Source organism: Lates calcarifer, linkage group LG2 (assembly GCF_001640805.2).
Source record: "Lates calcarifer isolate ASB-BC8 linkage group LG2, TLL_Latcal_v3, whole genome shotgun sequence".
Taxonomy (NCBI): Eukaryota; Metazoa; Chordata; class Actinopteri; family Centropomidae; genus Lates; species Lates calcarifer.
The window spans coordinates 27,786,682-27,813,995 of record NC_066834.1 but is presented as its reverse complement, the minus strand read 5'-3'; the positions used below and the strand labels follow the sequence as shown (position 1 = coordinate 27,813,995).

At 38.6% G+C, this 27,314-nt stretch overlaps 1 protein-coding gene across 1 annotated transcript in view; it reads right to left on the bottom strand.

The window, feature by feature from the left end:
* The window catches only part of spon1a (spondin 1a), a 65,330-nt gene that overhangs the window by 13,298 nt on the left and 24,718 nt on the right, over positions 1-27,314 (bottom strand). Inside the window, exon 7 of the mRNA XM_018668053.2 lies at positions 5,531-5,595. Within this exon, the coding sequence (XP_018523569.1) occupies positions 5,531-5,595 (65 nt within the window). The remainder of the gene's footprint in view (positions 1-5,530; positions 5,596-27,314) is intronic.

Genomic DNA, 27,314 nt, shown 5'->3' with positions numbered 1-27,314 from the left:
CGGCAGATCACACAACCGCCTGCAGAGAAGCCTGCTCTAAGTTTGCCGAGACAGAAAGTCTGTGAGTAAACTCAACTAAAGCTGAACCGCTGAGAATCCAGAAACTGTGATAACTGAAGGCACGGCCTCCAGGAGAATCCACCTGGAAGGATCTGCATTTGAACAAGTTTATTATAGCCAATACAGTCCAATAAAATATGCCTAGATTGGTCCAGATATCGATCTTTAGGATTGGCTTGGAACATCTACACACACCTACACACCTTATAAGTGATAACTCTGTTGGTCTTCAGCATTTACAGTACAATAGGCTTAGACAGTATATCTGGGTCACTGACTCAAGGGAACTGCAGTTGTTTAGTTGGCATATTGTAGACCGCATCTATCTCCTCACCACGTTTGCAGGAGACAAACACACCCCTGGCCATCTGTCTTGACCAGTGACTGACAGCTAAACCAATTACAAGAATTTTCCCAGCCAATACAAGATTAATTAGGAGTGAGAAGATTCTTGTCGTAACACCAACAATTAGCCAGTGATTCCTTTTCAGCTGTCATCACGCCCATAGAAATCCATTTGACTTGAGCCAACTCGATTGTTCCCTTGTGCCATCTACTAATGATGGCCTCTGAGGATGTGAAATGGCCCTTATCCCCTGGGAACACACAACTTTGACTCGACTCTCCTGGGCCTGTGCTCAGTGAGCACTTGCAAGTCTGAGGTTTATCTCAGACAGCCACCTGGGCACAACAGAAAGGTAAAGCATAATTGACAGAAAAGGAGAGACAGAGTAAGTCTGGTAGCAAATGAGGAAGGGATTAATCACCCTAGATAACCCCAGTGAAATGCTTTTGTTATTCCAAAATGTTACTGGTTTATAAATGTGTGCAGGTGTATATTTGGAGAGGTGTTGATAAGAATGTTAGTAGGTGTCATAATGTCGTTACATGGATATTTGGCACTAATCATTCCTTATCTTACATTTGAGTGTTTACATTTGTGGGTGACAAATCTGTGTTTTCTGATGGTTAAAGGTTTGACATGTAAATTTTTCCCACTATATAGCAGACATTAGCATTAACAGCTGTTGACTTACCAAGAAGTTAGAATACATCTTCTGAGCAGGTCTACTTCCTCATCCTCTTATGTTGGACTAAGGGCAGATTGGACGCTACAATGACTCACTATTGCAAAGTGATATTGTGAAATGGAATGGAACATGCCTCGATAGTTAGCATGCTAACTTCAGTAGAAGAGGTGATAGAAGCAAAGCAAGAGTTAACATTGGCTTTGCTTTCCACCACTGGAGACAGCTTTTGACATGTAAAGGAATGAAGGAATAAACTCTTTCTGCTTTAACAACCCCAAATTAACTGGCTTTGCAGTATTCATGGCATCTATTGAAAAGGCATGATTGTGTTTCATGTTAGTATGCAAAAATACTTGGTCACACAATTGATAGTAGAACAGATGTTAGCCCAGAAGTGAGGCAAGACTTGCTACACTACCATACCACACCATACACTCATATAAACTATAGTTATCAACCTCTAAAAGTAGTTAAAAGTAGTTCTAAGAGTGACAGAAATAAAGAAGGCAGCTCATTAACAGTTGTATCCTTGTCTTCAAACACTCCCTATTTCACACCGTTGACAGCCAGCTTTTTTCCTTCTTCTTTTTTTAAGCTGTTAATCAAATGTAACCCACAGAACACCAAAGTATTCCTCTGGTTATTAGGAAGACACCTGACAAGAGAAAGTGGAGGTAAGGAGACAACAAGAAGCCAGCTGAGCATCATGGGGGTTCTGTAGTTGTCATGGATGTAACCATTTTCAACCGGTATGAAGTAGGAAAAGTGGCATAGAGAGGGGATGAACTAATGAAGAGAAATATAGAGAGGAAACTAAAGGAGGAAGATACAGTAGTGCGATGTATCTTGTGTAATTTGGTAGAGAGTGGGAGGATACTGTGAAACAGAGAGTCTGAGGTAGTTTTTCTTCAGAATCTGTGTGAGGGCTTGAGGCTGATCTATTTTATTACAGTGTAAGTAAAACAGGTTGAGTAACTGTTTTTCGTGTGTCTGTGTGAGAATCTGGTGCTTATTTGTGGGTGATTGGGTGTGAGTTTTTGAGAGAGGATGCCATTTTCTTTAATACTAACCAGTGTTTTTGCATTGTGGGTTTATACTGTACAAAAATAAGCAGAGTAGACTTGTCTTTCACTTACTGTAGGGAGGAGACAGTTTTAATGTTAGAGATCATACTATACAATGTTGAAAACACTTGTTTATTAAATTCAGATTGGTGCCTCAAGTAAGCCTCACAAACATGCAAAACCTCTGAAGTACTGGTAGTCTGTTTTAGATGCAGTATCCAGTTTCCATACTAGAGCTGTAGTAGCTGGATTGGTATTATCAGTACATACCTGCTGCCTACTGATATTGTCAGTCTTTTACTGTGTAGGAAGTCGGTGACATAACTAAAATGTAAATGTCAAGTTCTGAATAAAATTCCTGTCCCCTTCTTTAAATAATGCAACACCATGCAATACCTGAAACAGTATCTCCTCTTCCTCTGTGTTTAGATGATGAAGAAGATGATTCAACTTCAGCCTCTCCCTCCTCTCCTGAGGTACTACTTTAGACAGTCATTTAGACAGATGTCAGAACACACCATGCTTTGTGTCAGAATAATGACAGGTTGAAGGGAGCCAAAGCAGGGTGACTGCACTGCCCTGACTTTCAATGAGGCTCCAACTGGGTCTTTTCAACCCAAAAATGATTTATAAATTTATTTGTGTCTTTAAAGAATACAGTATTATTTCCTTCTTAGTTAAGTTAGCTGCCCACCAGACATACAGGAAGTCAGGCATTTCAAAACAGCATCTATTGAAGTCCCTCACACACAGGGTGATGAGTTTCATCAGTCCTTGTTCCTTACAGTTTGGCTCACAGTGTGGACAGGAAAAAAGCATTTTCATGTACAGCAGAAAAAAAACCCAAAAACTTTTGTATGTTTGCTCCTTTAGCTAAACTGCCAGTCTGACTGCATCTTGGGTCTCACCTGCTCCTACTGCAGCGAACAGTGCTATTTTGAAGAAACAAGACAAGAACAATAACTGCCTGAGACACCTATGTGGTCAGGAAGCCATGATAGATTGTGACATTTACTGGTTGCTTCAACTGCAGTATTTGAAGATCACTGACTTTTAAGACCACAGGCTGAGAGCCATTTGTATAGGATGAAAGAGAAAATATCAGTTCTTAAAAATACAGGAGCATGACATCAGCTTTTAAACTGAAAAACTTTGTTGCACAAGTAATTTATGCATAATAAGGCTGCAAAATGATATGGTACAGGAAGGACTACTTGTATCAAGTCTTAAATGTGAAAGTTATCAGTTAGCTCAGCTGGTCTGGTACATGAAGACACTGTGGAAAGGGCTTGCTTAACAAAATAAAAGCAATTTTGCAGTGTGGTGCCCAAGTGGTTACAGCTTTAATGGCCTAACATAGACTGCAAAGGTTTGTTTATTTACCAAAAGCCCAGTGATCCTTGTATGTATGAAAATATTCTAGGATCTGTCTGATATACTTTCTTTTCTGGAATATACATTCTTACCAAATGTACTTCTTTTTCCCTATTACAGTATGTATTAGGTCTCAGAAGAGCCACTGCCACAGACATACTGCTGTGATATGTGTGATAATGGCCATCATCTCTTCAGCCTCATTCTATTCTCATATCCCACCTCTACTCTCCATCTACTTTGTTTCTGCTGTGTCCTTGTTACAGCAATCACATTGCTCTTTATAGTCAAATGAAATTGAAAGGTTGGTTTAAGGGGAGCTATTTCATTTTACAGAATGAGGTTCCAGTACATATACCGGTTCTTAGCCCCATAGTTGACCTAAAAATAAGCACCATAGTGTAATTCCAGCCAGTCTTCTCAGAAGGTTTATTTAATAACTTCCTTATATTTTCCTCCTTTCTCTCCCCTACCAGTTTCTTTCTCCTCCTGTCTCTCATCCTCACATTTGTCAGTGCAAGCAGTTTAGAGGCTTTCACTGACTTGAAAAACTGGAGATCATTTAGTAACTGAGAGAAAAAGTGTCTTATATTCCCTCTCTATACAGACATACCTGTGCAGCTGAAAAAGCATAAGAAACAAACAAGCATATTTACACTGTATTACACAAACACCCTCATGCAGCTATGAAACATGCTAAATATGCATTTTTCATACAGCTCATATGTAAAGCTAATCAAGTCTCTAAAGACTCTAAAAGTGCATCCTTCCGTCCTCCATGTAGTTATCAATATAAAATGTATTTTCCTTTTCCTGCTCCAAACCAGTGTGATTGATCTGACACACTCCTGCATGTGCTGTACATAATCACTGCATGAAACAATTAATTGGTTGCACATACAGCACAGAGTAAGCTAATTACCCCTCATGGATATCATTACTTCTATTCCTGGCTGCGTTCTCCCCTTCGGAGACTAAACCCATGGCCCTCACCAAGGCCCTGCGGTTGAGGAAACAACACAGAACAGGCCTTTACCACTGAACTTCTCCTGTGCAAAACTGAGCCTACAAGCTTCTTGTTGTTCTCATGAATAAGACATTAAATGGCTCCTGTGAATTTAGGATTAAACACTGTAAGCATGTTGTAGCTGGCAGTTTCAGGGCATCTTTGAGCTGGGTTTTCACTGATCAGCAAGCTCTCGGTCCAACTTTGGATACTGCATGTTCTGACACCTTAAACCCTTAGAATCTGTTACATATGTGATTTAATTCCTGTTAAGTGGTTGTACCAGTGGTTGAGAATGTTTCAGCTCTTTAACTACAAATTGTGGATGCTTTATACTGTACATCTGTGAACCGTTTTTAAAGGCTGTAATATTCCTGGATTGATATCCTACCTTGCAGGCTTTAATATGCAATAAAAAAAGCTTGCAGAGATTTAATAATTCTTGAAATAGGTAATCCATCACAGCAGACATACAATATCTCCTAAAGAGCATGCAGGTAATTTCCTGTGTCCTAAAATGTAAAGAGCACATTAGCTTGAAGATTTAGTAAGACCTCAAATTTAAACATGTCAACCACAACAGTCAAATTAAGATAGCAGGGGCATATCATTGATCCTTTACAGAGTTGCTTCAGAGTGATTAAAGCTCAGCCTGTTACAAATTTCACACAGGTTATAACCATAACTTTTTACTTGACTTTTAAGTTCTACACCATCAGTCCTGATACATCCTTGTGTCCAATTTATCCATCCGTGTTGTGTAAAAAATAAGTAACTGGTCCTATTCCCATCTGTACTGCACAAAGTGTGATCATTTAAAAGAATTCATTTTCCATGAAACATTTTGGTGTACAGATTATCAAGAGTTGGATTGATTGCTTAATTGTGATGTGTTGACATTTGCCAGCTTTGTCTCAAAATCCTGGAGCAGGAAGCAAGATGAGCCATTAGTATTTGTTCTGATTTCTACAGAATGATCACAATGTATTACTTACACATTAAGTGGTTGCCAGGCCGGCCACTGTGCTTTCATTTTGATGACTGTCAGGACCTCGTCACCCTGCAGGAGAGAGACAGACAAAAGACAAAAAAAACTCAATCTCTGGAAATAATCACCACTTCACTATAGAACCATCACACATCACAGATTAATGATTAAAAAGGATCAATATGGAAGGATTTTTCCATTTCCACACTTCTTTGATTAATATATGAAATAATTATGGTTCGTGGATGAAGGCGGTGTGTGTGGTCAAAGGCTGTATGCTGTAAAATGCACTGCCAACTGGAACTGGAGGAAAGATTTACATTTAAATGGAAATATGACCCAGAGGATTAAAGAGAACCCAAAACTAAATGTTCTCAACAGAGGATGAGTGAGGACTTTTCAACAAAATCCTCACATAAACATCAGAATCAGTCATAAACGCTTTTAGGCATGTGGTTTCTGTTACGATACTCGATACTAGATTAAATTTGAAATAACAGCTATGACACACTTTGCCAACAAAATGTTACTTCAAGAAAAGCTAAACATTCAAGCTTATGTCACATAACTTACCAAAACTCTACCTAGAGCTAGTACAGATACTTCCTGGGGACAGGGAGGTGGCCTCAGTTACAAGACACCAGGGGTCTTTCACAGACGCTAAAGCATAACTGGAAAATAAATTCAACTTTGCATCAGATGGCTGCCACTGATGCCACACAGGAAAAAATGACTCAAGATGCTCTCAAGTTGACAGATCAGTGACGTTGCCCTGTCTGTGTGCAGTGCTCCCTGCCACTAATGTTGACAGTCATAAACGCAAACTGTAAATGGCTCCATTTCCCTTGCCAGTCATGTCCCTGACTACTACAAAGAATTCCACATGGGTGCATCCTGGTGAAATGTTTTGGCAATAGAAGACATTATGGTGTCAAGAAAGTGTTTCAAACAATTTCTATTTGCGCTTGATGTTTTGTTTCTCCCATGTCTCTGATTTAGCTTGGAAGTTCAAATATAAAATGGGTTAATTAAAATGGGCTACTTTTCATGCAAATGAATAGTTATAAGTGAGTAATCTAAGTCTTTCCAGAAATGTGCTTAAATGTCGCAGCAGTTGACCACAGGAACTCTACTTCCTATGGCCAGTATATGGTCAGAAAAAAAACTGCTGTCCTTGTAAGCAAAATGTCAGCATCCCCATGTCCTGCGCTGTGTTATTGAATTTCTTTACAGCAAATCTGACAGACTGATAATAAGCATAGCAGACTAATCCTATTTCAGATTCAAGGATGTTACTGATGGGCTGTGCCTGTGCTATGACTTCAAATATTATACACTTATCCTCTTTGTGGGTGTTTTCACAACTATGCTTAGAGTAGCTGTACACTTTCGAGTAAACACTTCAGTCAGTCTTAAAATCATACTTAGGGAGGCACTTGCTAACTTAAAATGAAAAGCTGAGAGTATACTGACAAATGAGAAGATGAAAAACAAGTCGACTCTACTTTTGGTTCTGGGTGTCAGGTGAATTCTGAAAAAAATGTTTGTTCTTCCACACAAAGAAACATTTCTTTTCTTTGAAGATACACTAGTTAAGTGTAGTTTGTACCATAAGACCTGTGACAGTAATGCAGCTTCTTGAGTTACTGCAGGTAAATATACAGAAAGAAAGAGCTTGCCTATTTTTGTTTTTCCCAGACCATCTCTCCTAAATGTGATCTAGGACAGAGGTTTTCACCATCCAATTTCCCCAGCAGAGAGGAGCTTGGAAATGTGGGTCTGATGAGGAATAGAGCTAGCAAATATTGCTATGAGACCTTTAGAGAAACAGATATCTCACAACTGGCAGCATCCAAGACGGTGACAAGAATCACTAGTGAGCGAGCCAAAAAAAGACCCAAGCCCACAATTTAGTCTTTTGGCAGCCTTTTGCAGAACAAATTGAACTGTCAAGATGCGCCTCATAACCACTGAAAAGGGCACATTTCATGTTGTGCACCTGCAACCCCAGAGACAACACAACCGTTTTCTTGGTCTCTCTCTCCTCAGTTTATTTTTCTCTATTTCTCTTTGGAAAATCAGAAAGAAACTCTACCTGCATGGCTATACATGCAGTGGGTATAATTCTTGAATCAGCTTCCTAAAATGTTACCTAATTGGCATGATTGTGCTTTAAAGGTGAGAAAAGATGGGGGAAATGTGTTTGTCCACCATAAAGTGATTAGAAAATATGAAAGTGGAGAACAGTGTGTGGACATTAAAGTGGTGCCACTCTCTCCTTCGTGGATAAGAATATTTGTTTCTTTTTAGGAGAGGACAGTCTGGACTCTCTCCATTCTGAAGTGGCGGTAAATCACTGCTGCTGAGGACACTGCTTTTAACAGAATCAGAGGAGCTGATATGATTGGATATAATTGATGCCATGCTTTTAACCATTCATAAGTTATCAGCAGGCACACTGTGTGCCTCTGGTCATGGAAATATCACAAGAACACAGCAAAATACAGCCCCAAAACTAGTAAAAGTCAAATTTTAAAATCACTTGAAAATATTAATGCATTTTGTATCTATAATGATGATAACATATTTTCCTTAATAACACCAAGTTTTCTTTACTGTGTATAAAACAAGGTACATAGTAGAATCTCACTCATTCCCTTCAGCCATAATTGAGTCTTCAGTCATCTGTAGAAAGTCTCTGTAGGATCAATACAGAGGATATGATCCAATATTTCTCATCATCGCTTACTAATTACCAGAAACCCATTACTTAGTATCTCCTGAGAGATTTTGACGGAATGGATAAGTTTCATAATTAAATGCAAACTTGTCAGTACAGTGTCTGTAAGTTAGCCTGAGGCATATCTGCCCCTGGATAAAGCACCATGCATTTTTTATTCCCTTATAATTGACATCATCAGTGACCTCCTCCTCTGGTGAAGATGGATTTAGAGCATCAAAAATGTCATCCCTAATTCATGCTAAAATGTACTACTACTACTCTAAGTTAACAGTCATATTTCATGTTCTACAGTTGCACAGTGAGACACACAGACACAAGATAACTTGTGAGACACTAGGTTCAGACTCACTAGGTTTGTGCTGCGAGGGCAATTTGTGTTTGGAATTTATTTCAGATTTTTTTGCACCTCTGTTGCTTGAGCTGAGCTTTTCATCTTAGTCACTAAAAAATCATGCAAATCAAGAACATTACACAAGCAAATAGCCTCCTTCATCACCAAAAGCACAACTTGCAAGCTTCAGCTAGAATATTAATTTACCAAGTCAGGGACCCTTACACCCTAATGGACTGCTTTTGACAGAGATATGAATTGCTCTCTGTATAACACAGATCCTCAGACATCCCCCCATCTTTCTTGGTATTCCTCTAATAGAAAACATGTATGATGTTTATTGTGTTATTTCCTTTATTTGAAAAGAATTTTTTTTTCACATTCACGTAAGACAATAAAATGAAACATGTGATTAAGTGTTTCTGTTCTACATTTCTAATGCATATACATTCCCACAGATGTATTTTATTTCTTGCGTTTACACAATTCATGTTTGGTGATTCCTCTAGCCCTCCTTGAAGGCTTGTTATGCTTTGTGTCTGCAGAAAGATACAGTATGTTGACAACTCACCAGATTGCCATGAAATTGGTGAAGACACTCATTGTACCTAGTGAATGATTTCTGATGAGTCCAGTGCACCCTGACCTTTTATCTGACAACAGTTTCAGGCTACTGATCATTGATATGCAGACAGGGCTTCTGTGAGTAGTTATTTAGATTGAAACAAATGTTAACTTTTCAGGAACAAAGAAGAGTCTTGTTCTTAGCTTCCCATCCATGCATTTAAACTTTACTGACTTCAACAACTAAAAGAACTGCTGTGCCATGTAACTCTTGACATAAATTTGTTCAAAATGGTCCATTTTATTAAAAAACGTTTCTATGTTGCAAGCAACTAAACTGATAAAATAATCAGTATAAATCTAAATGTAACAGCACACATATGCATCATCAAAACAGGTACAAAAAGGTTATTTTCAGATTTTTGTTTGCCTATGTTGCAGTTTGACTTGAAGGTTTAAATCAGTATCTTCCTCCATTTATGATAATAATGAAATAAAAAATATATATTTTCACTAATAACATTTAATTGAGTCGCTCTCCTCTCATGTGCATACAACTGTAAACCTTTTCTCTTTTTGACTAAAGACAGAGAGTAACATATTTTGGCTGTGTCCGTCCATTCGAGACAAACGCAGCCATAAATAAACTTGCTTTTACCACTTCACACAACTTTGGCCTCAGGTTTAATGACTGGTAGCACAGAGATTTATTGGCTTAATGACAAAATGTGTAACAGATCATTACCTCAGCACAGAATCCCCAAACTCTTGCTTTTCTCAATTAACAAGTATAACTGTGCCTGCATCCATTCTCTAGTTAAACCACTAGTATGCCAGAGTGAAATGTCAACTTATGATGAACTGATGTCACTGACAGGAAGAAGAAACTTGCTGCTTGCTTTTTAAAGGGTTAGCACCCCAGAATGACACATGCAACATTCAAGAGAAATGTACCACTTTTGCAAATTTACTGTCGAGGCAGCAGGCATCTGAGCGGGAGCAGAACTGATCATCATGGATCAGTTTGACTTGCTGTCAGCTACTTACATGTACTTTCAGAACATCAGCCAAAAATGTGGGGACTAAACATATTTTAAACTTTCTTTAATAGGTGAAGTTTACATTCACATAACATGATATTACAGCCAGTATATCTAGAAGTACAGGTACTGTGGTCTTTTTGATCAAATTTATTATCTATGTTATAATTTGTATCATTTTACACATATACCAAAGGAAGGCCTTTCAACACAAATTAGTAACATTAGTAACAATCTTCTTTAAAGCACAAAACGTATTGGCTGAAACAGTTAAGCTGCTAGAACGGTACACAATGTTTTTTTTTTCCCTTATTGCAGAAGAAACCTTGTTTTCCTGTCCAGTGCACATATCATGGTTTCTCATGCTGCTACAAGAACAAAACTACAAGAGGCATGGTCTCTAACCATTGCATGTCTCATCCTCTTTTCATTTACAACCACAGAGGGAGGTGTGGTACATAATAATAAATTCCTGGAACCATACCTCTGCCTGCAACATAATTTGCCTATAAATTCAGCTGCAAAATTTAATTGTGGTTTCTTTTTTTCCATCATCTTGTTTTAATTTTAGTTCCTGTTTTGATAAATTGTTTTGCTAAATGTGTTTCCTGTTTTGCTATTTTCTTAAATTTTGTACTGTTGCTTTATCAATTTGTTTTATTGAATGCATTTTTGCATAGTAGGGCCACCATATTTTTCTGTTTTTAGAGCAGTAACTGAAGGATCCACTGGTAAGCTGTTAATTAGACAACTTGCACCACTAATTAAAGTCATCCCACTGGCAGAATTATTTCTAAATGCACTCCCTGCTTTTCTTCATGTGTATGTCAAAGGCAGGCAGAGAGGGATAACATTTCAAAGATGGTGTGTAAGCAAGCCTTCTGCTGTTCAAATGGAGTATATTTTCACTAATGACAGAGATGTCTAAAGCTGAACCCTATTAGAAATGTAACTTGTCCCTTGCTTCTCCTGCCAAATATATACAGAAGTTAGCTTTTCAGAGAGCCTGTCATTTCCCTCTACTAATTTAATATTGAGCAAAAGCAAATCCATAATTCTGTTGTATCCTGTAGGATGGCAGCTAGGGGACAACCACTCAGAAACTCATTAGAAGCCTCAAGAAACCCCCCCCCCCCCCTTTTTTGGAATTTAGTAGAGCAAGGGATTAGCTACTAATAACCCCACATACAGTACTGCTTCCCACTGCTTTTACATTTCCAGATTCCAGTTTCAGTGTTTTCTCATTTTAATTGAACTACCCACTTAAATCATTATTTATGCTGACTAAGTATCATGACCATAAGTCCCGTTGAGCTCTGTCAAAACCAGTGCTGCCTCAAAATATATTGCAGTCAGTCAAAAAATAATGCTGATTTCTTGCTATCTTGAGTAGATGCATTTAGGACATAATTTGTTTTCATCACTTGTGCAGCACCATAGGACTAAATAAATGAAAACTGGCACATTACAGTTGATGCCTTTCCTTCTGTTCATGTTTTGTTGTTTTTCTCCGAGCACTCTGATGCTACCTTTGACAGAAGATCATTAGCACTGCATTTTCACAGTCTACAAGATGAGACTTTCAAACGAAGCTGAGAACAGTTTGCCTATTTTGTCTAAAAGGCTTTCACTCTTTTGTCATTCCACTAAGAATCACCATTACTTTTTACAATTTGCCTATCCAAAAGGAACGCAAACTTGTTTTTGTAATGAGTCATACTGTATTGGTGCATCATGTTGTGCATCACAATCCTCCTGCCATTAATCACTGTCAGACCACAGCAGCCTGGCATATCTGCCCAGCTGGACAAACACTGTGGCACAAAACACAGTACAAAGTGTGACTTATTAAAATATTCCATACAATAACCCAACATCTGCTCCAAATCAATCTCACCATAGTCCAGTGAAGCAAGGGCACATTTATCAATGTCAGGCTAGCAATTTATTCTTCCTTTTTTTAATCCATAAGAAGAACTCTAATGAACTGGACATACGGTGTCTGAGCAGTAAAATACATTCATTGAGCACCTTATTAGCATCACCATACTAACACTGGTCAGCGTGTGCAGATTTGCCAGCTGCACACTCATGTTGCAAATCCCTCATCTACCACATCCCAAAGGTGTTCTACTGGATTCAGATCTAGTGACAGAGAAGGCGGCTGAAGTACACTGAACTCATTAACATGTTCATGAAACCAGTTTGAGACGACTTTTGCTTTGTGACATGGTACATTATCGCGCTGGAAGCAACCATTAGAAGACGGTAAATTGTGGCCATAAAGGGAAGCACATAGTCAGCACCGACACACAGATAGACTGGGGCATTCATAGATGGATTTTTTTATTATTATTTTTTTTTTGTTGTTAATTCGTAAAGCACACATCTGCACACTGTGGTTCAACTGATCTGTGCACAGTATGAATACTTAATTTTTCCCTGAGGGAGTCATCCCAATGGGATCAATAAAGTCTGTCTAAGTCTAAGAATACAGTATTTAATATTTAAATAAATGTGCAGATGCTTGTCAAGCAGTTTATTCTGAAGGAAAATGACAGAAGCAAAAACGGGAACAAAATACTGCTGTACAGGTAGCCCATATATGAGTAAATCTAAATTCCAGAAATCAGTAAAGAACAGTAATCCAGCTGTGCCTTCATCATCAGAAACAGGTGTTGCTTCAGTTACCAGTTCTGAGGGAAGAACACCTTATTTCACCAAGAACATGGTCCCTCGATTCCTCTCTCCTTGCATCTTTTCATTACATCTTTCCGTGCATCTTCAGTGGGAGCCACTAAGATGTAAGGAAAATGTACAAGTGAGGGAAATGTGGATGCTATTAAGGGGATTGGGGTGTATCCTGTGAGTTGATTTTTATAGGCTACATTTAATTATTTTTTTTATCTTAACAGTAATCATGTTTTTCAGTAATCACATTTCAGAAGAGTGTCATTTTGATACATGCTTATTTGCAACTGAGAACTGAACTGTGTGCTTTTTCTGCAACAACTAGCATAGATCTTGCCTGAGGGCAGAGTATTCAAGGCAGCATTCAGACATTGCAGCAGGTCATGGTCAATTGCTGTTTAGAATGTGAATGGAAGATGGAATCAATATCAACCAAGAATAGTGTCACTGAGTGTCAGTGTTAGACATCATACTGTGATCAAATTATTCTGCGGTATCTCGGAAATGCAAGATAGCATGATAGTATTGTGAGTTATGATTCCCAAACCTGTGGTTTCTTTGGAAAACGCTTTGTTTTCATCCTAACTTTACATCATTTTACTTCTTAATTTGAAGTTGGAGGATGGTTTTTGTTCTGATTTAATCTTCAAGACTGCAGTTTCTGAATCAATATATGGTTCTCCAGCATGCAGACAACTCACAAGGACACTAATGAATATTTACATCAGTCTTATCAGTGCATTAATGCAGAATTAGGCTTCTCCGTAATTTGTATTTGATTTCGCTCTTGACCCGTTAAATAGCAACATTATGTGCTGGAAATGAGCCCATTGTCAGAGGCCCCTGAACCTCACAGGCCAAGTCTATCCTGCTGAGGTGGAATTGACCTGTCGCAGTCCCTCACACTGAGGAGATCATCCATGAAATTGGCTCAAGGCGAGCTAAGGGTATAGTCTTTAAATACTGCCGAAGTAATACTCAAGTAGTACACGGTTCTCCCATTGGCACAAAAAATCTTAGCAACCCTAACGTCTTTTCTTTCTCTTCCATTACCAGGACAACAGTGCAGGGTGGTTATTCTTCATGCCCACAGGGAACCTTTGTGCTTCTCAGGCAAGACCTTGCTTCACAGTAATGAGGTGGAACATCTTAATGTAGGATTTATTACAGGGAAACGTTTCTTTTTGCATGGTTCAACTATGCCCCTCTGGTCTGGCTCTTGCAGTATTTTCTCCTGCTTAATTTACTTATGAATGACTGGTTTTGTTGAGATGTTAATGGTGAAAGTCAAAGTGAGTTTGTGATTAGCATAATGTTTTTCATATAGTGAATTTATGGAGGTGGCCAACCCCCAACCCCCCAAGATTTTTGTTTGTCCTTTGATGTCATTTATAAAAAACAAAAAAGTCTGCATGAAATTAAAGTTCCAAGTGTGGATGACTTGAAATATCTGCCCAAATTGTACACTAATACAGGACAAATTACTGTGATTGCTTGTGAATGCAATGCTGCTTGGCAGTCGCCCCTCAGGTGCCAGATTTCAGAGCCTAGACCACCAAAAATAAACTCAACCTGCAAGGAAACACTGATACACGTGTTGTGTTGTCTCTAGTGCAGGGGCTGTGTGGGGAAAAAACAGAGGCTGTATAGCTTGGGAATATATTCTTGTCTGTTTCCATGTAAAGCAATGAATACTTATGCATGTCCATATATGTGATATGTGTCTGTGTGCATGTTGATCTGTGCTGCACCTGAGCTTTTTTATTGACAGTGTGATGTGATTACATACCTGCTCATGCATTAAGTGGCTTTCAAATGCCAACCTGGTCATACACTGTAAGTGATTCTGAACATCTGTGCATATCTATGTTTGCGCATGTGTGCGTTTTTGTGTTTGTGTGAGCAGCACTGACACTAACACAAGCACTCTATGTGCAGCGTCAATTATTGTGGTGGATCACAGAAGGCTCACGGCTGTTGTCAGGCAAATGGACTCATTTCAACCATATTTTCAAAATGAGGCATAGCTGCTATGCTCTTACCCTCACTATCTGGCAATATGTTGTCATATGATCATTTATTGGTCTACAGTCATTTCAGTGTTGAAGTTAAAGCTTTTGTTTTCATGATTATTATATAAATTTAAACACAACATCAAACTAAGTATGAATAATTGCTACAGTTGGTGGACAATCAAACCACAAAGACACGTCTTATATTATGTTGTAAATTACCAGTTTTTCTGGTGAACCTGTGTAACCTAATCTAATCAAATACAACAGTCCTGCATTAGATCTGATCTTTGTTGGGTGTAGCTGATATAGTATCAGAGGTGTTGACTGAACTGTATGCATTTTTTGGAGGTGGTTTATTCTGATTTCATATTGTTTTGGCTACCAGCATTTTCACTAAAAAAGTCAACAAAATATGTAATTTTCCCAGGGGTGCCCAAATGTTTGCATAAAACTGCATAACAGAGGGTATACAGAACACACACAAACAGAACAATCCAACATATTGTTAGCAAACACTAAAGGTTCAACAACAAAATATAAAGTAATACTACCAGAAATTATGATTTATCAGGGCTAATGAAGTGGGAGGAGTGAGCTGATGGTGTTCATCCCATGTTTTATATTCTAGTCTTACTTTTATGATGCCATTTTATGACCTAGATTTTTGGTTTTAGTTTTATTTTGTTGTGCACTTCTATTTTGTAACTTCTTGGTCAGAGGTGCAGCACACTTTGAAAGTTGGTCATCCATGTGTCTAGCACTCATTGGATAACTCATTCAGGATTCAGATTCTTATTGTAGACTATGTAGGATGTGTTTTTTCTACATTCTGTAAATCACTCTGATGAAGGCCCTGTGTCAATGAATAAGATTCCCCCAGTTAGTCAACTAAGTCAACCAAAGTAATGTTTTTTCCACACAGTTTCTACAAACAGTATGCTACAAAAGGAATACACACTGCCTTCACATCACAGCTACAAGAAGAAGCACAATCCTCCCTCTGTGGAGCTGCCTCTCCATGGGGCAAAGGGTGTTACAGTTTCGTGTTTTTCCATTTTGATTTGTTATGGTTATTTTATAGTTGCAGTATCTTGGAAAGAAATGTCATTGTTAATGCTTGTTTCTTTCCACTTTACTGATATCTTTTAATGTGATACTAGTTTGAAATTCCTCCTAAGCAGGGGCACAGGTAGAATGGTTATGACCCCTAAGCAATTATCAGTGCCTGGATTCACAGAATGACATTTTGTGATTTCTCACAACTTGAAATGTGTTTTGCCTATACTCACTGATCCAGCTGCAGCAAAAACAGAAGTGTGAGAAAATGACAATATGTGAGAACACATTGAGGGATTTGAGAGGATTTATTCTGCAAGCTTACAATTTCCTAAAGAAATTTCTTCATGACTTCAAATATACTGATAAATGGATAACTGCCCAAACTTCATCCAACAGACTAATGGACAGACCGACTGATAGAAAGGTAAATACTAATGACAGATACAACTTACAGCCCCTACATGTTTCTGTTTTGGTAGCTTCTTACTGGTAGCATCCAAAAAGACTAGAAGAGTAGAAGAGTGTTTTTGGATACGTCTCAAATACTCTCTCATACACACACTACTTTTTAACATCACAATTATCTGACAGATGCTGGATTGAAATGCATATTCTTTACACATCTTAAAATATAATGTCATAATTTTGAACCTTTTAATCATAATCACAATTTTAACATTTTTTCTCTTGAAACTCCCTCTTCCAACCGTCATCCTGCAACTTACAATACAGACTGTCTGTCAGATCCTCTGCAAATTTGCTTTTGTGGCTCTGAATTTGATGGTGAGGAACACTGGTAGTTTAGATAAGGAAGCAGAGACAGAGACAGGAAAAGAACGGACTATTAAAGAGATGAATGCCTCAGGCAGCAAAAGATGACAGTTTTCTTTCATGCTTTTGTCTTCTTAGAGAGTCATTAGTATCACAAGTGTAGATGATCACTGGAATTACTGAAGCAGTTTTACCCCTCCTGGAAAAAACATCTGGGGAGTCATAATGAATAACAGTTTGAAGCCCCCTTTTCATATTCCCGAACAAACGCATCTCAGTTTAGTACATAGCTGAGATGAGCATAGCCGGCCGCACTAAAGATGTAGAGCAGAAGAAAAGTAAGGAAAAGAGCATAGTTAGTTTTATTTATCTCTTGAAGTTACTAGTGAGAGAAAATAGGAGCCTGCAGAGAGACTGATCACTCTTAAAGCCTGTAGGTAGAAATCAATTGGATGTGAGAAGATGAAGGCGTGCATATAGACCGTAAGTATATAAGTATTGAATAATGCAGAGACTTATATGCACATTAAAGATGTTCTTGCTTAGAGTTTTGAAGTTGACAGGTCTCAGATTAAATATACATACCTACATACATATTCTGTTTAACAAGGCAAACAATTCCTTCAAAGAAAAGCAGCATTAATTACAGTTACATGTTGCGCCATTGAATTACTCAATGACACCTTTTAGAGTTTGCGGGATTCCACTCTAAGGGCCACTCTACCTCTTCTCCAACAGTCATACCAGATACTGGTCCCTAAGCAGACCTTTACATGGTTTTATATAACTAATAAGACTTGTTAAGTGCTTTACAAATTGGCAGACATTAAAAAAGGAGATGAAGCATGAATGTAAAGGAGCAATAAAATTTTAAATAACAGCAAGAGCTTATATAAGACATGCATTTCAGACATAGTGAATGTGCCGTGAATGGGTAAGTTTTAAGCTCAGAAACTCAGTAAGACAGTAAGACTTCACGATGAGAGACTGCAGCATTGTAGACAAACTGGGAAACACTCTATGTGTGCCTGAACTAAATAAATTCTGCTTAACATGAAGAAATCTGATATTTGTGAAAAGCTAATTATTTGGATTTTAATTAGAATGCCTGCAAATAAGTAAAGCTACATTAGCTTTGTTAAAGCTTTACCTTAACAAGGGCACATTTTCTGGCATTCAATATGCAGACATTGGGCTAGAATATACAAGGTATGGCTATTAAATAATGAGACTAATGCTGTAATTCAGTTTTATTGAACATAAACATTTTTCAATGTCCTTCTCCTTCAACACTGCAATTTGTTTTTGGGCCAGAAACTGCTTTACCAAGAGCGCAGTGTGAGCTGGCGCGTTGTCTTTAGCAAAGAATGAAATCATTTTTCCACAATTGTGATCTCTTTCTTCTGACTTTTTCTCACTGTTTTTTTTCTTTATCAATGGAGACCATTTCTGCTCTCATTCTTACAGAGTCGTCGATCATTTCGAACGATTTGTTCAATTTGTTGAATGTTATCAGAAGTTTTTGATGTGTATGGGCGCTCAGAACATTTATCATCTTGGACATCCTCTCTGCCTTCACTAAATCTTTTGTGCCATTCAAACACACGTGCACGTGACATGCAGTGCTGTTTTGGTCAATTTCACCAAAAATTTCAAGTTAATGCGTTGCTTGCGTTACTTTTACGCTAATCATTTTCCGACGCCTTGCACACATGCACATTTCAATCAGTAGCTAGCAGTGAACTAAAGACGTCACTTATTGGAAACTTACAGCAGTTGTGTTGTGTTGAATAGCCAGCCTTTTATATATAACACTTGGTGTGACTGTGAGCCAGTTGGTTTTATCCTTCATAGGTGCAGTCTTGTTATTTAATAGCCATACCTCGTACATATGTGGGCATCTAAATGTTTACTGAAATGGTGTTCATCATTGTTCTGCATAAGCTATGATCCCCTCTAAGCTCTTTATACAAACAGAAAGCACAGGCTAAAATCACAACAGGAAAATGACATCCTTGGGGAAAAAATGAGCCAATAGTAATGCGTTGATGATGAACAAGCATTAATTTGCAGTCTTTAAATGGATGTGACCAGTCTCATCAACCAAAGCTGAGAGCTGCAACAGAACATAACTGGCAAGCAGCACTGTCAGGGAGTGCATTTTGCTTAACGTTACATAGAGTTTTGACACCTAAACAAACATACTGCTCTGCTATTTCTGGCAGTGGCTGTCTGCTTTGTATGTTATGAATTTGACTAGATTATATATGAATGTGGACCAAAAGCACAAATCAAGTCCTCCTAAAAAAAAAAAAAAAAAAAGAACAGGAAGAATTCAAAATATAGCTTAATTAAAAACATAATTGGATTAAGACTACACTGAACCTAAAGGCTTTCTTCTTTAATGAATACAAGCATCCCTCTGTTCTGGGAATGACTCCACTGAGGTCTTTACAATACATAGTTTTTACAACACAAGCCAGTCCGTTGTATATTTCTGTATATACACACAAAACACTATGTATTGTAAAAAGCTCAGTGAAGTTGTTTCCAGAACAGAGGGCTGCTTGTATCCATTAGAGGAGACACATCATGCAGTGTAGATGACATACTCTCTTGTCTTGGAGGGAAAAGATTCATATTGCATGAATAATTTCCATCTAGTTCTGACAAGCGCAGTGAACCTTCATTTGCGATGCTTGATTTAGCATTTGTAATTCCCTGTTAGGCAAGAAACGGCATTTAAAATGGCATCATTGCAAATAAGAAATGGTTAGGAACAGAGTCACAGTGTTAATATGGTTTAATATTGCCTGCTTGCTCCACTGACTTTTAGAATGGTTTAATATGAATATGGGTGGGAAGGAAGCCATACAGTTATCTATGTGCTGTCACACAGAATGAACAAAACCTGTTAACAAACCATCAAACACCTGCTACAACCAGTTAACTACCTTAAATCTGCACTGGTTTAAGCAGCAATACTACAAGCATAATGTCAAAGATTGAATGCACATGGTTTACATCTCAATTACAACCAATGTCATAAGTGCAGATTTGGATGTAGGAAGATAAAGTTGCTTATACATTTGTGCTGAACAAAATTAAGTTTGCTGACTACGAATTTCCCAGGCTGATCAGTAAGAGCAAGAAAAGGAACCTGAGTTTAATGAGATTTAGACACAGGGAGGGATCGTTGTGGTTACAACAACAAATGCATTTGTTGGGAACATTTGGGAACAATTGTGGTCATGCTTGACAAAAAAAAAAAAAAAAAAGACATTGACTGTCAGCTGGAAACAGGGAACAAACAGCAGTGTCCCGATGTTTTGTCACCCCATCCATCCATCCATCCCAACCTCCTGGACTCTTTCACTGTATAACAACCTGACTTCCTCCTATGCTCCAGCCATAATTACTACTGTTAAAGGGCTTTGGCGCTTGAACATAAATATCACAAGAATATCATTGCAGGGCACTTGCTGAAATGACTGATGCTGCTGTTCTTCTTGGGATTACAATCTTTAACACCTCATCATTAAATGCAATGATATAAAACAGACATAAAACCAGATCTAAAACTACCTTGGACTGCAAACATGGATGCCCAACACACTTAAGCCCAGCAAAAACTTCTTCATGCATATAACATCACAATAAAGCTTGTAAGACTTTCATACATTCAACAGATTCATTCAAACTTAAGAGAACAGTTAACTACCACTTAACGGCCATAACTGTACATCACTTCAAAATTAGGGCACCTTGACTTTGATACTTTCTCTGTGTGTGTGTGTGTGAGAAGCATGTTTGATATTGTGTATTTAAATTTTGATCAGCATTAACAAGGTCCAAGGAATGCATCTGGCAACCATGAAATATTCATTTTGAACAGAGACTCTTTAGGGTTGAGTTTTCATTAAACAGTGTTGATGATAATGTGTCCCTGAGTTTTTGCTCCAGAAGATGAGGTAGCACAGATCACCAGGTTCCCAATGCAAATAAAACTGTATTAGAATCTTTCATGCCAACAAAGCTAGTCTGATACTGCAGCAAAAGCAAGCGAGAAGCTAGAAATTGCCTATATCATTCACACAGTCTCTGGTGAAAAATGATACTAATGGCTATTCCCGGCTCCTAGCGACTATTGCTAACAACATGAGGGCGGTAACATCCCTTCACTCAGTGCAATGGCAGGAAGACCTGCACGTGGCCCAGTAACAGCTGGAGAGTTTGCCTTTTCCGACCCCTTTGGAATATCAACCGCAGCACATACTTGTATAATCATCATACTAAAAAGATCATTAGTGCAAATTACCATGCAAATACCTCCATTATTTTTTCACTTCATTAATATTACCAGGAAACCTTATTTCCTGAGTGCAAAACTATGCAGATAAGTCATTCATATGCTTTGTCATGGCTATATCAAAGCAACCTGACACTGAAGATTGTGGCATGGAAATGTGCAATAAATAGAAGGAGGAGAGTGAATTTCTACTTTATCTTCTGGTGACTTAATGTGAAAGCAGATTGTGAGATGCTGAACAAGCATTTTCTGAGCACTGCAATTAGCAACTTAAAACTACTAAATACCCCTTTGCTTATTTCATGATTGCATAACTTGCTTGCTAGTTGCTATTTTCAATATGTGTCAGAAGGATTCCGCTCAGCTTAATGATGCCAGAATACTTTATTCTATATTCATAGTGGTCAAACTATTCCCTGGGACATGACAATTATGTGAAATTAAGAGCCATTTTCTGCCTGCGAGCCAAAGCCCCACTTGGTCTAAAGGAGCCTTTACCCTGGGTGAGATAGGAGTTCCTCTGATGTTGTAATCAAAGTTCTGCTCAGGAATCTCTGATCTGTCTGTCCCAGCACGTACTCCAAACTATTAATAGACATAAAAAAAATTGCTTCGAAATTCCAATGGGATGCAAGCTGCCTGTTATCAGTGCATGGCGTAAAGGCTTACACAGCCTTCAGGTGTTAATTAAATCTCCACTGACATTCCCATATCCTGCCCTGCAGAATAAGCTGCAGTTCAGATACTGCATAGGTGAAGTCACTTCAGTCACACCAATCTTGCTCAAAACAGGGGCAGGAGAACATCCCGCAGGCGAGGGAGGAAACGTGGTGACAAGAGAATCTTCCATGCTTAAGGCAGATGAGTTTGTAAGCGCTGACTACTCCTCTAGAGAGCCGTGAATTGATTTGCTGACCGTGGCTGTCCTCGGTGGCAATCTCTGAGCCTTGCAGTGCAGTCTGGAAGCCCATAGTGCTGCCTGGCACACTCATTCATCAAGCAGCCTGAGCCACCATATAGGCAACTCCAGCAGACCTGGGCCCAGGGCTGGGGGATATTATTAGAGATGAATTGAGGTAACTGCCTTTGATGACCCAGTTCAGGCTGTCTGTCGCTCTCTAAGCTTTTTCTTCCATTTTACTAACTTTCATTCTCAGTTCCAGAATCCTTGCTCTGTAAGGAGGTCAGCGGTCATTGAGGCTAGATGTGCTGCAGTGCAGAGTGTGTGATGATCCTGAAACTACCACAGCTAGTGAGAAAACTCTACCAACTCAGGCTGATCTGGGAATTTTCCAATGAAATCCACATGCATTTATCAGATATGCATACAATATCAGACGCAACTTATACATCCTTACTGACTGCACTGTATCACACAGAGTTATGCACCAGATTACATAATTCAGTCCAAAACTCACAAGAGACATTAACTCAGAATTACCTCCAAGGGTAACAAACAAAAACATGCTAAAGGCAAAACAGTGCTTCACATACACGCACAGTATGCAAGACTACAGGAACTGACAGAGCTACATCTAAATGTAGGATATATAATGTATATGTGTCCATTTGCGATAACACACAGCATATAAGGGATTTGTCATTTTTAATAGCCAAAATTTGATCATCTCCTCCAGATATCCTAAAAATTAAACAAGATACACCACAAAGTACAGTCTGTAAAGGAGTTTAGCTTACACTGTATTTACAAAGCAGCATTTCAATACGCTGCTACATGGTCTGGCCAGTTTCACTCCCCTTTAAGTCCACCAGCCAGCCTGAGCTGATAACATAAATGTTCTGCTTTTCTTAGTTCTCTCTACAGGCAGAGAAGAATCATATCCACAGAGTAACTATTATTAGTGTTTGTGTGCAGCGCCTGCACACACACACACACACACACACACACACAGAGTAATGAGCTTTTTAATGCATTTGAGGCAAAATAATGCAACATTAGAAATGAATGATGCTGCACTAAAAGTAATGGAATAAGCAATAACCTGGAATTAGCAAATGCTGTAGCAGTACAAAAATAGTGTTTGTGCATAATAAATCACAGGCATCTCCCTGAATCTCATGAAAAGCTATTGTAAACTATAAATAGTGATGGTAACAGATGATAATAGTGTTTACAATAGACAAACGTAATGTTGGCTAGAATGTGCTTACACGCAGTGCTTCACAGTCCTTATCCCTTACAACGTCTCTGTTGCACTATCGATACAAATCTTATGAGGTATGAAACTGTATCGCACTTGTGTTTGATTTGAGTGTCAGAGGTATATAGGATCATGTCTATATGCTCTGCTCTCCTATGTCCTTGACTGTCTATCACATCCTGTCTCCTTCATCTGTTTGCGCCTTGGAAGACAGACTCCAGGTCCCCAACCCACCAAATGATATGGAGATTGCATTGAATGGGTAAGGGTGGTGGTGGTGGTTGAGGGGGGGACCCTCAGAGCCATGGTCTCATTTACATAGAGATTTATAATGAAGGGTTATTGTATTTAGCTGGCTTTGATCTGATAAAGATCTAGAAAAATAAGAAGTCTCTATTCCATATCACTAAAGTTCATCCTAGAGAATCAGATTTTGTAACATGAAGTAACAGTTACAGTTCTATACAGGTTCTGTTATGACCTCTCAATATGTCACCTTAATTTGCCACTGCAAAAACCAAATGTTACAGTAAACCACACTGGCAGCAGGACTTAACAGATGGGGTGGAATAGAAATGCACTGAGTAATACTTTCCTTCATTAACACCCATTTACAGTTGAGTAAGCATGTGAGAGGTGTATGGTCTCATGCATATGTTCACACCACCCTGCTGCTCAGTTATTGTTACGTATGCTCAGCAGAAACACTTTCTCTCACTCTCTTTTCCATTCCATCTCCACTTCTTCGTTCACTTCTTCCACTTGTGTGTGTTCTCCACTTGCAAGCTAAAAGTTTTGCCACAGAGCAACAGAACAAACAAACAAACTGACAGTGACACATTAAATATGAGCTCTGATGTTAAACTCATGAATAAACAAACTGAAAAGCACTCGTGCAGATAAACACATGAAACACTGCATGAGCGGTATTAATAGCCCTGATTTATAACTGATTAAAAGGGGAAAGATTTCCCTTAGAGACTACAGATACAATGCTGGCTCAAAACATTTCAGTGTTTAGCATAAATTAGAATTTTAATTTCCCCAAACTCTGTCATCTCACACTCACAGGAACAGACAAATATTCAGAGTCAAAAGTTCTGACATATTCAAATAAGACAAATTAGGCAAATGTTTAATCTTTGAATGCTATGATGCTCTGACAGGATTGACTGGAGCAGCGTCCGGTCCTCTCTGCTTTGCATGCTACCACTCCTCTTTATTCTATTCAGCTCTCTGGACACTGGGGTGGCTTTATCAAAGCTGCCTCTGGCCAAGATGTCTGAGATTCCAGAATAATCCAGCTTTTATCCCTGTGACTGTGTATGTAGCTGTGAGTCCTGAGCCAACCAGCTGCACCAAGGACCGGGTTAAGTCAACATTAAGGCAGGCACACACACACACACACACACACACACACACACAGATGTTAGACACATGCAAACACATGTACATGAAAACCAAATCATACACTATTCAGAGACAAATTCCACCGACATGAAAACACCTGCATGGGAGGCCATTAAGATCTGTGTCCTCTTAATGATGAGGTCACACATTTCTCTCTCTGACTAATTCATTATGAGAAAAATAAAGAACCCTCTCATATGCCCACACTGTGTGCAAGTGCACACTCACGCACATACACAAAGCATATTGGCTAACTCTACCTCACTGCATTTCAGAATGTGCTTGCCTCTGGCTGTGCTGCTCGATTTCGGCAATCATAATAACAGTCCTGGGAACCAAGGCAGGCATTAAGGTTTTTGAGAGCTTTGTTTTTCCCAAACAGGAATATCTCTGCTGGCCTCATAAAGCTGACTTGACAGGCCAAGAGAGGACTGCCAGCCAAAATTAAAGAATTATTCTCTCCTAAACACTGGTGTTTTTTCTAAACTAGGAGCCAAGAAGATACACAGAAAACAGAACAGAAGAGTGATGTAATTCAATTCAATTCAATTTTATTTATATAGTAGAGAATAGCGAGAGAAGAACATAGCATAACACTGGTTCCATATAAAACGTAAGGTAACGCCAATAATACAGTAGTAGTAATGATAATAGTGATAATTAAAGTATTAACTGCTAACATAGCAATACAACTAATAGCAGTATAAGTAATTTCTAAATGTAGCAAGGGAGAAGTGGCCATGGTGAGGAGTAGAGGGAATGTCTGCATTCTCTTACACAAACTGGGGGTTTGGCATGATCCGCCATGGCTTGGCAACATTGGATGCAAAGCTAGGGTCAAGACTTTATCCTCTGGGAGGCCTCTTTATAGCTAATTGGAATCCCACTGTGGCAAAAACCTGACCTCATGAAGCAACACAAGCACAGAGAGATACATAAGGAATACATGACAAGCATGAATGATAAGCTGAGAGAATAAAAAACAATGAAAAGCAGAAAAGGAGCCTGCATCATATGTGTGAATTATCATGTCAACATCTCCTGAATCCAACCCTGCTGTGTCTAGAGGAGCATGTTGAAGAGAGTTACCTAGTGGGTCACCGCTACTGCACTATGACAAAAGAGGCAATATATCATTTATCACTTCAGTCAAACAAAACTAAAATCTTGCTGGCATATGCATGCCCAAAAGGAACAAATGGACAAGCATTATTTTGCACATTAAAAAAATAACAGTTTTTACTGTTTGTGAGGCACTAAAAGATAATACATGTTGCCATTTCAGAATGTTTAACATCGCTTAATCCACATTAAAATTGAAAGATAGTTACTCCTCTGGCAAAGATTCAGTATATGGCCTCCTTTAAGACATTGTGATGCTTTTCTTCTCTGTGTGTGTCATTATATTCTAACATGGCTGAGAAAGGATTTAAGCTAAGAGGCACTCAAGAGGACAAGTCTGAACCGCTGTGAATCCAAACAGCGTTTAAACCCCCAGCCCCTACATAACCTGACCCCTTTCAGCAAGCCACTTGTCCTCCTGTGCCATTGACTTCATACAATAGAGAATATAGCAAAATGCCTCCTGCATGAGTATACCGTCTCATAAAAACATTTCCGTCATCGCAATCATCTCGACTGGTGTTAAAACAGCACGGCGTACTTTCTGAGTAATCGTGACCTAGACCCTTTCATAGAACATAAAAGCAAGCGAATTTCATTGATGTATCATACATGCTTGCGTGCTGCACAGACCGCCAGATATACACCCAGGCTCAAGATAATTAGTTAGCTCAGGAATTAATCAAATGTGGGGGGTTGAAACACCAATTCTGAATGACATCAAGGTGAAGAACAGTTTGATCTCTTGCTGTTTGATGAAAGATTGGATCTTAAAAAGACATTACAAAACTTAATGATGCAAGAAAATCACTGAGCCTGAGTCATTCAGTCTTCTCTAATCTGTTGGCCTTATACAGGTCTTATAGGCAGGAGGCATGTGCAGTGACAAAATAAATAAATAAATAAATAAATAATTACAATCGCTCATTATCAAAATGTCAACTATTAAGTGTTTACTTAGTCAGGGAACAAAGTGCTTTTGCAACCTGAATCTGAATTGTGCTCATGTCATGTATTTCTTTACTCAACTGTGCACTCATTGGAATGAATGGAGTGAAGTTGCTTACCACACTTTTAAGCAATAACATAACTGTGTCTTTTCAAGATAGTGTGTTAAGTGTGCCATCAGTTCGACAATGACAAAGATGAAACCCAGCTATGACATTAGTAGATGGTCTCAAAGGACACTGGGATGAAACCCTCAGGCAGCAATAACAAGAAAAATAAATCAGCAACAGTTGATGTTATCAAATAAAATAAATAATAAAATTCAATGTGATTAAATGAAATTCCTTCCCACTAACCTTCTAATCTCAGAGGATCAATACAATAGACAGAAGCTCTGGTCCCTGACGGCATTTGTCCAGACGCAAAAAAAACTCTGACAAGGTTTATCACTAGTCAATGCTGCCACCAGAGAAAATTAAAAGTGTACCAAAAGACACACAGGGAATACAGATTTCAGTGCAGTGAAAGTGGATGTGAAGTCATTCTTTGTAAACAAAGAGAAACACACATACACACCTGCTCATTCAGAGAGAGTCAGGGACCCAAAGGAACCTGCATATCTATTA